The 15297-nt window shown below is 43.7% G+C and overlaps 2 protein-coding genes across 3 annotated transcripts in view; both read right to left on the bottom strand.

Annotated features, from left to right (window-relative positions):
* The window catches only part of ZNF512 (zinc finger protein 512), a 34294-nt gene extending 31406 nt beyond the window's left edge, over positions 1-2888 (bottom strand). Inside the window, exons 1-2 of one of the 2 annotated variants that reach the window (XM_030311409.2) lie at positions 2753-2888; positions 2172-2230 (exon numbers count right to left, since the gene is read on the bottom strand). In XM_030311409.2, the coding sequence (XP_030167269.1) occupies positions 2172-2230; positions 2753-2782 (89 nt within the window). In that variant the 5' untranslated portion in view covers positions 2783-2888. The remainder of the gene's footprint in view (positions 1-2171; positions 2231-2752) is intronic. The other variant, XM_030311410.1, reaches the window with a different exon arrangement.
* A 743-nt stretch (positions 2889-3631) lies between these two features.
* Positions 3632-15002, bottom strand: CA3H2orf16 (chromosome A3 C2orf16 homolog). Its single transcript, XM_030311819.1, is given in 14 exon segments — positions 3632-6841; positions 6844-7259; positions 7262-7603; positions 7606-7654; positions 7656-8083; positions 8086-8169; positions 8286-8489; positions 8492-8694; positions 8696-9003; positions 9005-9136; positions 9138-9173; positions 9175-9362; positions 11110-12474; positions 14579-15002. Coding segments are annotated over 14 exon segments (7389 nt in total).
* Between the last annotated feature and the right edge of the window lie 295 nt (positions 15003-15297).

The following is a 15297-nucleotide window of genomic DNA, read 5'->3' on the forward strand; positions in this document are numbered from 1 at the left end:
CATCAAGGTAGATAGCTAAACAAATCATGGTATATCCATAATGGAATTCTATTCAGCAATAAAAACTAATTTTCAGTCAAAAATTATTATATTGAGTGAAAGAAATCATGCAAAAAGAAAACATACTATATGATTTCATTTATATAAAATAACTTATATAAAATTTCATTTATATAAAAAACATACTATATGATTTGCATTTATACATGCAAACCACTGTACGGTGACAGAAAAAGGTCGGTGGTGTCCAGAACAGGAGCAGAGGAAGGTACGGATTACACAAAAACTTCTGGGAGAAATGGAAATGTTATCTTGATTGTGCTGACAGTGTTATGGTTATTTACAAATGTCAACGTTGATCATACTGTCTACTTTAAATATGTAAACTGTGGGTATGTAATATGTAAATGTATGGTATCTTGTACTTCAATGATACCTCAATAAAAGTATTAAAAAAAATTTTTTTTAATAAGAATTGGCAGTCCTCTGCGCCAAAACCCACCCTCCAAAACAATGGGACCAATCTCTACCAGGAAGACTTGAAAGTATCAACAAGCCATTAAGAGTCAAGTCCCATGTGACTCCTCTTAGTAAACGGTCCTCATAGGAATTTCTTTACGGTCAGTGTAGGACTCAGACGCATATCCCGTCTCACGAATAAGTACAAGCACGTGATCAGCATGATTAGCATCTTGGGAATTAAGTCAATGTGGTTAGAGAACCCCTCCCTCTAGGCCTCTTTTATTTTTAGAGGACTCACCAAAACCAATTATCAAGTATTTTACAATACTTGTCCAATGAGGGTATTTGGTTACTTGCAAAAACTCCAATTAATCTCAAACTTCCCTTACCATAACTATGGCAAGAAAAAGTTCAAACAGTATGATCATAATTGTAGTGACTTTACAATTTGTTGTCTGTGGCATTACTTTTCAGTCTCAGCTTCTAATCACAAGGAAGAAAAGTTTAACCTATTTTGGACTCCTCTCCGATCTACCAAAAATTTTTACAAGACCGTAGTTCATTCTCTAGGTGCAACTACTTAGATTTCATTAGAAAATTATTTTGGTTCATCTCGGTTTCTTTTGCAGCCTCCCTTCATTCTACCCAATCCTTAAATGCTGACATTCTCCAGGGTTTCATCCTGTAGTCTCTTCTAGTCTCACTTCTCCCCAATGGTTCTCAAACTTCACAATCTCCTATAAAGTCAGTTAAAAATAAGGATTCCTATACCCTAACTCCAATGATTCTGACTCAGATTAATAGATGAGGACCTATTATTCTTTATATCTCTTAGCAATTACCCACTTATTATTCCATTAAATGCTTTCACCTGTTCACATTCTGTCTCTATGAAAAATACCTTTTCCTTATGCTAACTGCATTATTTCTTGACTTTCAAGTCTGTTTAGAAGTGATTTGCTCTGGCAACTCTTCCCTTCTGAACTATCACTCCCCCTCCCTAAATGCTATATTAAATTCCTGTTTAAAAATATTTAATTACACTGTATCATGTTGATGTACTTGCCTATCTTCCCTTCTGGATTATTAGTTCTGTGTTTTTCTTGCCTGTATATCTAACCTACTACAGAGCTGGCACATACCAGATATTTAGTAAATGTTATCTGAATGAATTAACCCTTTCAGTGAATATCTAGTTAATAAGAATCTATTTTGTAATAACAAATATGAAAAAGGTTAGCACATTCGGTCTACAAAGTAATAAACCAGTCTTAAAGCCAAGCAGTCTGAAAAGAAAAGGATTTCTTCCAGGCATTTTTATCAATCCTTCCCATGTTCATCAATGTATTCATGAGTACATACTTGTTGTCTGAGGATATGCGAGGCTACACTAGGTCATACCTTCCATTTTTAATATAATTCGTGCTTTTCTTTGCAAGCTAGGTTCTTCTCCCCTACATTAGGTTTAGACCCGCACTGTCCAATCAAGGTAGGCACTAACTATAGGTGGCTATTTAAATTTAAGTTAAGATCAAATACAATTTAAAATTCAGTTCCTCAATCACACTGGCCACATTTCAAGTGCTCAAAAGCCATACGTGGCTACGGTCCTTTACAGCGGGAATACAGAACATTTTCATCATCACAAAAGTTCCATTGGACAGCGCTGGCGACACAATTATAAATGGACCCCAGAAAATCTCACTTACTTCTTAGCTCCCACGATCTTCGTGCTCCTCTGGTGCTTAAAGGATGTGGGTTCCGGAGTCTAGCAAATCGCAAGCACATGAGTGAATGCTAGGGACCGCTGAACCTTGACCACAAAAAGACGAATCCCCCTGTGCCCAGAAGAAATGAAGCTCTCCCGGGGCAACTACCTCCAACGGAAGAAAGCAAGACTTTTTTGGAAAAGCGTGTCGTCCTGTCTTCCTACCCAGCCAAGGCAGGTGACAACACCATAGCCTTCATCTTCCCCATTCTCAAAGCCCCGTCCCAGATAGAGGCTCTAAAAGGGAGGCGAAAAGAGAGGACAACGGATATGGGAGGTACTGGGGATATAAAAGAAATAGAAACTAATGGCAATCTAGCGAAGAACTGAGTCCAAGGAGGTGGGAACAGTCAGCGGTAACTGGGGGGAAAAAGGGAGACAGGTAGATCTGACCTAGAAGGGTGGGGCCTACGATGGGCTCTGATAAAACCAACTCTGAGCATGGCACAAAAGCGAGGGACCGCGTGTTGCGGGCTCGACAGCGCTACCCCTAAAACATAACGGTCAAACCGAGAAACTCACGGCGGGTACTGCACCGAGCCTGGAAGACATCACTCCCTCTCCACGCCTAACAAATCCACCCAAGGGCTCCGGCCAGACCAACGCCACTTCCGCTCTCCTCTCCTCTCCCGGATGTGGAGTCGGCGCCGCCGAGTCCAGATCTGAACGTCTACTTCCGGCCTGGCGGCTTCCGAGGGGGCTGCGGCTGGAGTGAGTCACATGACTGCCTCCCTCCTCTGAGACCCCGCCCAGGAGGCTGTAGGTGGGGTTTGGACCTCAACACGGCCTCAGAACCCCTTCCTGTCGTTCCATCCTTTTGCGCGACACCAAATATCCCTCCACCCTCCATTCCCCACCAGCACGACGAGTGGTGTTTCTGGATGGAGATCAATTATTGCCCCTTATTTATCTTAGAGATATTACAGACCCATTCCCGCCCTCCCTCCCCCCAGGAAGAGTGGCAGAGACGCTCTTTGCTGAGGCGCAGGTATTGGAGGCAGTGGCTTAGCAGGAAAGAAGCAGGAAGGGCAGCTTGGTGAAGACTTGAGCCAGTCAGTGAATAAGGGGGGGCGGATCTCTTCTCATCTGTTAGCTTCAGGACTCTAAACTTGCCCAGCTTTGGTATTTTGTGTGTTTGAGTAGCCCTTGAAATCTTTAGACACACTATGTCTGAGCCTCTCCCTAGGGTAGCTGCGCTTGAGTCTCTCCTTAGGGGGACTGTGATGGGTTTTCCTCAACCAACTGTGTTGACCCCTCTTAAAATGACTGTGTTTGCTCTGTCCAAGTGACTGTGTCTGCTCCTCTCAGAGGAACTGCAGTGAGTTCTCTCTGAGGAACCGCGACCACCCCTCACAGGGGGTCTGTGCTGTCTTCTCCCAAAAGGGCTGTGTCCTCTCCTCCCTAAGGGACTGTGATGAATTTTCTGAAAGGGACTGCGACATCTCCTCTCAGAAGGACTGCGACATCTCCTCTCAGAGGGACTCTGGGCAGCTCCTTTTGGAGGACACTATGATGGCTCCTCTGAGAAGGACTTTGATTGCTCCTTTCAGAGAGACTGCGATGGCTCTTCTGAGAAGGACTGTGATGTCTCCTCTCAGAGGGACTGCGACATCTCCTCTCAGAGGGACTCTGATGTCTCCTTCCAGAGAGACCGCGATGGCTCCTCTGAGAAGGACTTCGATGGATCCTCTCAGAGGGACTCTGATGGCTCCTTCTGGAGATACTGCAATGACTCCTCTGAGAAGGACCTTGGTGGCTCCTTCTGGAGATACTGTGATGGCTCCTCTGAGAAGAACTTTGGTGGCTCCTCTCAGAGGGACTCCAATGGCTCCTTCCAGAGAGACCGAGATGGCTCCTCTGAGAAGGACTTCGATGGATCCTCTCAGAGGGACTCTGATGGCTCCTTCTGGAGATACTGCAATGACTCCTCTGAGAGGGACTTTGGTGGCTCCTTCTGGAGATACTGTGATGGCTCCTCTGAGAAGGACTTCGGTGGCTCCTCTCAGAGGGACTTTGATGGCTCCTTCCAGAGAGACTGCGATGGCTTCTCTGAGAAGGACTTCGGTGGCTCCTCTCAGAGGGACTTTGACGGCTCCTTCTGGAGATACTGCGATGGCTCCTCTGAGAAGGACTTCGGTGGCTCCTCTCAGAGGGACTTTGACGGCTCCTTCCGGAGAGACCGCGATGGCTCCTCTGAGAAGGACTTCGGTGGCTCCTCTCAGAGGGACTTTGACGGCTCCTTCTGGAGATACTGCGATGGCTCCTCTGAGAAGGACTTCGGTGGCTCCTCTCAGAGGGACTTTGACGGCTCCTTCCGGAGAGACCGCGATGGCTCCTCTGAGAAGGACTTCGGTGGCTCCTCTCAGAGGGACTTTGACGGCTCCTTCTGGAGATACTGCGATGGCTCCTCTGAGAAGGACTTCGGTGGCTCCTCTCAGAGGGACTTTGACGGCTCCTTCCGGAGAGACTGCGATGGCTCCTCTCAGAAGGACTTCGATGGCTCCTCTCAGAAGGGCTACGACATCTCCTCTCAGAGGGACTTTGGTGGCCCCTTTGAGAGAGACTGTGATGGCTCCTCTGAGAGGGACTACCATGGCTCCTTTCAGAGGAATTACATGGGGTTCTCTGCCTTAAGAAGCTTTTGTGGTTTCGTTTCTTGGGTGTCAGTTTCTCTTTAAGGTGACTGTGTGAGTTGCTCTTAAGTGAATCTTGTAGAATTCTCCCTCGGTCCTGAACTCTGGTTCCCGATTTGGAGTTCTTGGACTCCTGGATGGAGATTTCACTTCTGCCAAAGTTTTTCTTAGCTCTGCTGCTACTGTCATTTTGAACAACACCCATAGACTGTCTGCTTGAAGTGGTTTTGAAAGTGGTACTTCTTTGGGAAACTATGCGCTTGGGCAGTTGGGTATGTCTGGGCTTGAAAGAGCTATCCCATTTTGGTTGTTGAACTGATCTGAGTTGCTCTGTTTCTTCCCTTAATGTGCTCTCCTGCTTAGTGGTTAGGTCTGTTGGCTTTAGCTTGACAACTGGCATCCCGTCACTTTTGATATCTCTTGATAAGTAATAGTCTCTGGCTTTTCGTTTTGGATGCTGGTTTTTGCTTGACCACAAATGGTCTGGCCTTGATCTGTCCTCAGGCTTCTGCCCAACAAAAGCCATAATTCTGTGTGCCATCTGGAATGCTTGCCTTAGGCCTTGAAAAAGCAGTTGAATGAATTTGGGTTGGGAGGATTTCTTAGGTTGTCTTTTTAACGAGGCAGTCATTGCCTGAGATGCTCCATTCCTCTTCCTTCTAAACTGGACTGGTAATTCCCTAGAAGGACTCTGTGTCATGGCTCTACCATTTGTGTAGAACTCTGCGTTTTGTGTTCTGCCTCCCTTGGTTCCTTTCATTGGATATTTTGAATCATGGGTCTTTTGGGTTCTCCTGTTAGCCCATTTTTCATCCTGAACATCTTCAGAGTCACTATCTGGTAAAGAGTGAACTTGAGTAAATTCATATTGCCCATGGTCTCTAATTTCTGTCTTTCCTACTAGGTCAGGGCTCCTATACGGCCTTCGCCTGATGTGCACTTGTACAGGAGAAGCAGGAGCCTGGGAAGATCCAGACTGGAAATCTATCGTAGAAGTAGGACTCTTGGAAGCTCGAGTGTATACATTAGCTTTCCTTAGTGATGGTGACATAGGACTCCTTGGTGTGATGGGTCTGTCTCTTCTGTGATACTTTGAAACTTGGGGTCTTTTCCCAGTTCGCAGCCTAAAGCCAAGATGCAACCTAATCTCTCCATGGCCTTTAGGAGTGCTTACGAGGTGGAGCTGTGGATAAATAAGAAGGTAAGGCCCAAGAGTGCCCTGTAATTTATGACAGCAACTAAATCCTGCACATCGGCCACACCGTAGGCAGATAGGGTATTTTAAAACCAGACCTGAAGTTAGAGGTGGAGGAACATTTGGGGGTATTTGACTCCTTAACAGTTTTGCTGCTATTTTTAGCTGCAGATCTTGTAACAGCTGGAACTGTTCTGAGAAGTCAGTTTTGGCCTGGGGAAGAAAACTTGGCTTGAGAGAGTGTTGGGATTCAAAAATCCTTGTCTGTGAATTACTCTGTGAGTTCTCACTCTCTTCCACTGGAACAGAATCTTTCCTAATGAAAACTATATCGAAGGAGGACTCTAACTTTACTGGGGCAGGAGGCTGGCCCCCTGTACATGAAGCAGGAATGGGCTGAATGACTTCCTTGGATATATCATTGAGCCTTGAATTCACTTTCTTTATTCTCATTCTAGTCCCAGAGTATTGCTGTACTATAGAGGACATGGAACCACGTGTCCACATCTTTAAGGCCATTCTTTGCTCATGATCATGACATGAAGTATGTCTTTGAATGTAGTTTTTGACCACTGAAGGCTGAGAGATAGTACCTCGACCCTTCTCTAGCAAACTCTGGGAAAATTTCATCAGTTCAGCTGGAACCCCAAATAAATTCTGAATAGACTGACAGACATCTGCAGTGGCTCTCTCTGTTAAAGATGTTCGAGAATAGAGCTTCCTTTTCATAGTGGCTCCCAAGACATTCCCCAGCGTTAGCATATTGGAGAGATATTTTCTAGTTCAGTCGCTGTTCTCCAGGAGTGATTCTCCCAGACATTCTGTTGTCTCCCCAGGACAGACCAGGTAAGGCCTCTTTGAGTTCCGATCCTGACTGAAACGTCCTAGATGGTGATCTCCAGCCTTTGTGGTGGATGTTGGGATAGGTCCGTGGAGTAAGTTCTCTAGCTCTTCCACTGCTCTTTATAGTCCTCTCCTTAGATATTGAAACCCACTCCTGGGATCTCAAAATGTGGGGTTTCTACAATGTTAGTTATTTTATCAAACGGTTGATTATGAAGGGACAAGGTAAGGGTTGAAGACCGTATCATAGTAGAGTCTATAAAGGACTCTTCAGGCTCCAAAATATCTGTCCCAAGGTTTTTTACATCCAAAAGTCCTTGTACTTCCGGCAGCTCAAAATCCCAAAGGCTTCCTAATCAGATGTTTCGGCAGAGCTTGAGATAAGCGAGTTTGAAGAGTTGTGCAGAAATCTAGAGATATAATTATCTATTTGTACCTCCTCTCTTGATGTAAAATCCTCAGATTCCCTAATCTGATATACCTGTCCTAGATTCAAATCCTCAGATTCCCTGATTTGAGAAGACCCTATTTTTGTCCCTACTGATTTCATGGCCTGAAGCCCTTGTTCACGAGTGAACATTGTAGGTTTCTCAAATGGAGATGTTGGCTGTGAGAGTAATTCTGCAGATTTCACTTTAGTATTTGGCCTTGGAGTTAATTCTACAGGTTCTACCATTTCTTGAAGCTGTGGCCCTCGGAATAATCCAAACAATCCAGTGCTTCAATCGCTGACCCTAAGGCTACTCCTATTGGTTTCTACAACCTGAGGAATTGGTCCTGGTGCTAATTCCTCAGATTTTACAATTTGAAGTGTGGCCCTGGATTAACACAGTCTTTACGATTGAAACCCGGTCAACTTCATTGTTTCCAAAATTTGGTGTGTTGGCTCTGTGGCTAATTTCTTAGATTTCACATTTTGCAACCATAGCCCTGAGGTAAACTCAGAAGATCTCACATCTTGCAGTTTTGGAGTCAACTCAAGACAGTCTACCATTTGAGAGATTGGCCCTGGTGTTAATGCCACAGATTTCACAACTTGAGGTGGTGGCCCAGAAGTCACTTTCACATAGTCAATAACTTTTTGGGGAACTACCGGGGTTACCCCTTGAGCAACGTGAAGCTGTGTCTTTGTAGATTCTGTGACCTGATCTGGTGGCTTTGGACTAATCCTCATATATTCTGTATTCGACCTTGTAGTCCTGGACCTATCTCTGAATATTTCATCCTTGATTCTGTGACAATGATAATCCCACTGATCCATCCCCTTGCTGCCCATGTCTCGGGTATGAGCTTTACAGATTCTCGCACATCCTGCAACTTGATCTGTCGCTTTGGGGGCAACTCTAAAGATTCCTCCCTTTGAAGCCGTTGCTTAGAAGTGAACCCATAGATTCAGGAACTTGATATCCTAGTCCTGGTGTCATCTCTGAAGACCTGGGACATGAATGTAATGACTGTGTAATCAATGCTTCAGAGGTCTTCCCTTTGCAGCCTTTTCTCAGAGATCACCTCCACAAATCTAGTGCTTGAGGATAGGGCCTTGGAAATCTCTCTGCATATCCAGTGGTTTTACGTATTGGCTTGGGGTCATTCCAAGGAATTCCTTCCTTTTTGGCCTTGCCTTGGAGGTCAAGCCCATAGTTTCTGTAGTGTGATGCTTGGGCTCTGGGTCATCTCTTCAGATCCTACAGCTTGCTGCAGTAGCCTTGTATGTAATTCCTCCAAATCCTTAACTTGAGTCTGTGGACTGAGAGAGCAACTCCAGAGTTTTTGGGATTTGGTAGCTTTCCTTTAGGTAATTCTAAGGATTTAGAGCCTCGATTTCTTACCACTGGAGTCACATCAACAGATTCTGGTACTTGGAGATCTAGCCCTAGAGGCATTCCTGAAGATTCCATGGCTTACTTGTAGGCTTTGGGGTCAACCTACAGATTCTTCTATGGTTCTTTGCCTTGGTGTGCCAACCTTTGTGCCATTGCTGAAGATTCTGTGATGTGATAAATTGGTATTGAAATCAAACTCACAGATTTAGGGACCTGATGCATTGGCGTTGGGATCATCTCCACATGTTCTACAAACTGATGCTCTGGCCTAGGGATTATCTTCAGAGGAGTTTGTGATTGGATACCTTCTTTTTGGAGTTAGCTTCCTCAGATTTTGTTCTGGAAGCAGTGACCCTGGTGGTAACTCTACAGGTTTTATGTCTTGTTGCAGAGATGCTGAAGACAATTTCACCATGTTTTATACTTTGCAACTTTGGTTCTGGAGTAAAACTCCAAAGATTTCTCACCTTGTTGCTGTGATTCTGGAGACAAACTTGAAAATTTAACACTAGCCAACATCGGTCCTGGTATGAACTTCTTAACTGGCTCTGGTGCCAACACCACTGATTTCATACCTTGCCATCCTGAAGTCAACTCTTGGCAATTCATACCTTGCTGTTGGGACCCTGGTGTCAACTCTACGGATTTGACATCTTGAAAACATGACTGTGGTGCAAAGACCTCAGAATTAACACATGGTGACCTGAGGCATGATGACAACCCTAAAGAATTAGCACTTTGAGGCTGTGGCAATGGGTTTGACTTCAAAGATTTCACATTTTGAAAATGCGGTGAAAACACCACGGATCTCACATTATGCTGCCTGAGGTGTGAGGGCAACTCCTCAGAATTCATACCTTGAGGATGTGGCCCTGAATTTAAATCCACAGATTTCATTATTTTAAAACATGGCTCTCGTGCAACATCTCACATTTCAAGTCCTGCAGCTCAGAGCCTGAAATCCGTTTCACAGAATTTGCAACCACAAAGCAATGGCTCTTTGCTTATCTTCAATAGATTTTACATCTCAAGCAATGGCTCTGGTAAAAATAAGACAGATTTCATACCATTTAACGGAGGCCTACAGTGAACACTGACTGCACAACTTGTTGCCTGTGACCCACAGTGATTCTCCAAAACTGGATTTCTGGAAACTTTGCCCCTGGTATTAACTCAGAAGATTTTATACCTTGCAATATTGTCCAGGGTTGAACAGAATAGATTTTGTACCTTCAGATTCTAACACCAGGATTCAATTCAGAGGGGTTTTGTGCTTTGCATCTGTGGCCCTGGATTAAACTTTACAGAATTCATGCACTGAAATTCTGACCCTGAATTCAAATCAGAAGAATTCACACCTTGCAGCTGTGGGCCACAGTTGAACTCCTGTGACATTACACCTGGAAACTTAGTCCCTGGAGTCATTCACATTTCATATTTGTGAATGTTGCAACAGGGTTGAACAAGCAGATTTTATACCTTGAAATTCTGACCCCAGATTCAAATCAAAAGATCCCATACCTTGACATTTTATCTCTGAAGTCACCCAAAAGATTGTATATCTTGCAAAGGTGGCTCAAATTGCACTCCACAGCGTTTACACATTGTAATTTGCCTCTGGATCAACTCAGAAGAATTTACACAGTTCGTCTGTGGCCCAGGTTTGCATCCCATAGGTGCTACACCTAGAAACTTTGGCCCGGGAATCAATTCAGATTTCAAACATTGCAAATGTGGTTCAGGGTTGAACACCACAGATGTCTCACTGTGACTCTTGGTCCCTGGATTCACCTCAGAGTCCCATACCTTGACATTTTGTCCCTGAAGTCAACTCAAAAATGTACACTTGCAAAGGTGGCCCCAGTTTGCACCCCATAGAATTTACACATTGTAATTTGGCTCTGGATTCAACTCAGAAGGATTATACAGTTCATCTGTGGCCCAGGGTTGCATCCCATAGGTGCTACACCTAGAAACTTTGGCCCTGGAATCAGTTCAGATTTCCAAATCTTTGCAAATGTATCCCAGGGTTGACCACTACAGATGTCTTCCTTGGAAACTCTGTCCCTGAATTCAACTCAGAAGACTTCCTACTTTGAAGTTTTGAAACTGAAGTTAATTCAGAAGAGTTTACACCTTGCAAGTGTGACTCAGGGCTGCATCCAACAGCATTTACACACTGAAGGTTCGGTTTTGAAATAAATGCAGACGAATTCATACCTTGCAAATGTGGCCCAGGCAGAACACTTAGGTTTATACCTTGAAGCTCTGGCCCAGGATTCAACTCAAAAGATTTTACACCTTTCAATTGAGGCCCCGTGTTGAATGCCATAACATTTATACACTGAAGCTGTGGCCCTGGGTTCAACTCAGAGCATTTCCCACCTTGTAATTTAGGCTCATGATTGAATTCCGGAAATTGCTCATATGGAAGCTTCATGTCTTTGCACAACTCAGATTTTATCACTTGTAACTGTGGCCCAGGATTGAACTGGAAAGACTGCATACCTTGAACACTTGTTCCCTGGCACAGCTCAGAAGATTTCACATCTTGCAACTGTTGCTCAGGATTGAATTCCATAGATTTCACATCTTGAATCTGTGTCCCTTTGCATAATTCTGAAGATTTTCTATGTTGCAAATGTGGTCCAGGATTGTATACCATAAATTTTACACTTTGAAGCTCTGGCCGTGGGTTCAACTTATATGATTTCTCTTCTTGCCACTGCTTCCCAGCACTGAACTCAGAAGATACCACACTGTGAATCTTTGATTCCAAGGCTAACTCAGAGGGGTTTGCAACCCGAAATTCTGGGTCATGATTGACTTCTGTAGTTTTCACTATTTGAAGCTTTATGGACTCAGGAGATTTTGCACCTTGCAACTTTGCCCCAGGGTTGAATTCCACAGATTTCATACCTTGAAAGTGTGCCCCTGGTGTCAACATAGACAATTTCCTATTTTGTAACTGTAGGGCTGACTTGAACCCCAAAGATTTCACATCTTGTACCTTTGTACCTAGATTCAATTCAAGAGATTTCGTATCTTGCCACGTGGGCCTGGTGATGAATTCCACAGATCCTCCACTTTGAAGCTTTGTTTCTGGTGTTAACTCAGAAGATGTCACACCTTGTAGCTGTGGAACAGGTTTTAACTCAACAGATTTCAAATCTTGAAGCCTCCACTGTAGCGTCAAATCAGATTTCTCACCTCGTCTCTGTGGTCTAGGGTTGAACTCCACAGATTTCACTCCTTGAAGCTTCCTCTTCTGGGTTAAATCAGATTTCCCACCTTGTAGCTTTGGACCATGGTTGAACCCAAAGGATTTCACTTCTTGAAGCTTTGACTCTGGGATCATTTCAGAAGATTTCATACCTTGAAAGTGTGATCTAGAATTGGACCCTGTAGATTTTATATCTCGAAGCTTTATACCCATAATCAGCTCTGAACATTGCATATCTTGTAACTTTGGGCTGGATTTCACACCTGAAAACTTCCTCCCCAGGGTCATATCAGAAGATTTCTCACCTTGTAACTTTGAACTAGGTTTCAATTCTACAGATTTCACTCCTTGAAGCTTTTCCCTTGTGATCACTCGAGATTTCACATCCTGCAACTGTGGCCCAGACCTGGAATTCGTAGATTTTACATCTGGAAGCTTTACACCCATGATCAACCTAGAAGACTTCATATCTTGAAACTGTGGGCCTGGCTTGAAATCCACTGATTCCACTTTTTGAAGCTTTGTCCCTAGTATCAATTCAGAAGATTTCACACCACTCAACTGTGACCCAGGTTTGAACTTTGCAGATTCCACATCTTGAAACTTTGTTTCTGAGAGTAACTTAGAACAATTCACTCCTTGAAATTGTGGCTCAGGGTTGAACACCAATTTCACATTTTGAAGCTTTGATCCCAGGATCAGGTCAGAAGATTCACAACTTGCACCTGGGGACTGGGGCTGCTTCTTTACGTTTTACATTTGAAGTTTTGTCTTTGAGGTCCCTTCAGAAGAATTCACACCTTGTAACAATGGTCCATGGTTGGAATCTGTAGATTTGGAACCTTGAATTTCTGTCCCTACAGTCATTTAGAAAATGTTGTACCTTCCAATTGTGAACTTGGATTTAATTCAGTAAATGTCATATCGTGGGACTTTATCCCAGGTGACAACTTAGAAGATTTTAGACCTTGCCACTGTAACCCAGAGTTGAAATTCTCAGATTTCCACCTTGAAGTTTTGTCTGAAGAGTCAATTCAGATGACTTCCTACTTTCAAGTGTAGTGGAGAGTTCAACTCTATAGTTTTAATCACTTTGTAATTGTGACCCTTGGCTTAATACCCCAGATTTCACCTCAGGAAGGCTGTGGCTCTTGTGTAATCCTAGAGACTTGACACCTTGAGGTTGTGTTCCTGGGGGATGACTGAAGGGTTTCAACTTCTTGAAGCTTTGGTCCTGCAGTCAATTTAGTAGATTTCTTATCATGCAAGGAAAGCCTAGATTTCAGTGTCATAGATTTATACCACAGAGCTTTGATCTTGATGTCAGTTCACATGATTCATACTTCTAACCTGTAGAAAAGGTTCAAATCGAAACCTTGAGGCTGATGTTCCTGGAGTGATGCTAAAGATGGCGTTCTTGGAGCTTTGGCCTTGGAGTCAATGCGATGACTTTGTATCTCTGAACTGTATAAAGGTTTCAACTCTACAGACTTGACACCTTGAGACTGTAATCCAAGATTTAACTCTTACAGACTTCCACAGCTTGGAATTCAGTCCTGGTAGCCACTGAACACATCTCATACTTTCTAGCTGTGGCTCTTGTTTAAACTCCATAGTTTTTATATCTTGAAGCTGTGGCTCTGAGGTTGATGCCAAAGTCTTCCCTTTTTGCAGCTGTGGTCCTGGGAACAACTCAGGAGTTTTCACATTCTGCAACTGTGGCCCACGGTTGAAATCTGCATACGTTGCACCTTGAGTTTTTGTCCCAAAAGTCAATTCAGATGACTTCACATCTCTTAACTGTACTGAAGATTTCAACCCTGCGGATTTAGCACCTTGAGATCGTGACCCAAGATTTAAATCTACAGATTTCACAGCTTGGAACTTAGGTCCCGGTATCCACTGAATACATTTCATACTTTCAAGCAGTTGCTCTTGCTTTAACTCAACAGTTTTTACACAGAGTTGTGGCTCTGAAACTGATGCTGAGGGTTTCACTTGGTGCAGCTGAGGTCCTGGGATCAACTCAGGAGATACTATGCTTTGCAACTGTGGTTCAGGTTAAACTCTTTAGGTTTTAACCTTGGATATTTGATTCTGGAGTCAGTTCACATGGTTTCATACCTTCAAACTGTAACTCAAAAGTGAAGTCTACAATTTTCCATCTTTAAATTTTAGCCCTGGAATTAATTCCAAAGACATCTCACCTTCTGACTTAGACCCTCTCTTCAATTGCTCTGAATTCACACATTGCTGCTTTGGTGAGGGTACAGATATCTCGCCACCCCGTTCTGGCCCAGAAGTTAAATTCATAAGTGCCATCCCTTGAAATTGTTGCCTTGGGGCTAAATCCACAGATTTTACTCCTTGAAACTTTGGTCTTCTGGTCACATTCACAGATTTTACTTCCTGCTTCTTTGGCCTTGGATCCACTTCCCAGATTTATACATTGCAGCACTGAATCTGGAGGTTTCCTCTACAGATTTTAAACTTGATACTTTAAACATGGGGTACTCTCGACAAGTTCCTTATCTTGCATTTGTGGCTCTAAAGTCAATTCCTCAGGTTTCACAACTTGCAGTTCAGATCCTTGGAGCAATGGCCCTTGTGCAAAAGACACAGATTTCTCACCTTGCATCTTTGGCCCAAATTTCAATTCCACAGTTTTCATATCTTGCAGCTGTGTTCTTGGGACCAACTCCACAGTTTTGAATTCTTGAATTCTTGCATGCATAGTCAACTCAGATTTCTCACCTTGAAGCTTGTTATTTGCGGTATCTTTCACAGATTTGACATCTTCTATTTCAGCCCCTGAGGTTATCTCCACAGATTTCTCACCTTCCAGGTGTGGACTGGAGGTTAGCAACATGGATTCCATACCTTTTAGATACTGTCCTGGAATTAAGGCCACAGATTTCATATCTTTCAGCTCTGACTCTGAGATTAACAACTCAGATTTTAAACCTTGAAGTTTTGAGCCTGGGATCAGCTCCATTGGTTTCACACCTTCCACCTGTGGCCCAGGGGTTAACACCATAGACTTGACATCTCCCATTGTGGCTTTGGTGTTTGCATAGATTCATACCTCCCAAATGCAGCCCTGGGGTTAACTCCTCAGATTTCCTATCTTCCAGCTGTGCCTTAGATTTTAAACCTCGAAGCTTTGAGATTGGGGTCCACTCCACAGGTTTTATATCTTGCAACTGTGGTCCTTGGATCAATTTAGGAGATTTTATACCTTGTAACTCTGGTCTTCTAGTCAACTCAGAATATTTCACACTTGGCAACTGTGACCCGGGAGTCAACTCCATAGGTTTTGCATATGGTTTCCTGTGGCTCTGAGAACAAAT

Source organism: Lynx canadensis, chromosome A3, assembly GCF_007474595.2.
Source record: "Lynx canadensis isolate LIC74 chromosome A3, mLynCan4.pri.v2, whole genome shotgun sequence".
Classification (NCBI taxonomy): domain Eukaryota; kingdom Metazoa; phylum Chordata; class Mammalia; order Carnivora; family Felidae; genus Lynx; species Lynx canadensis.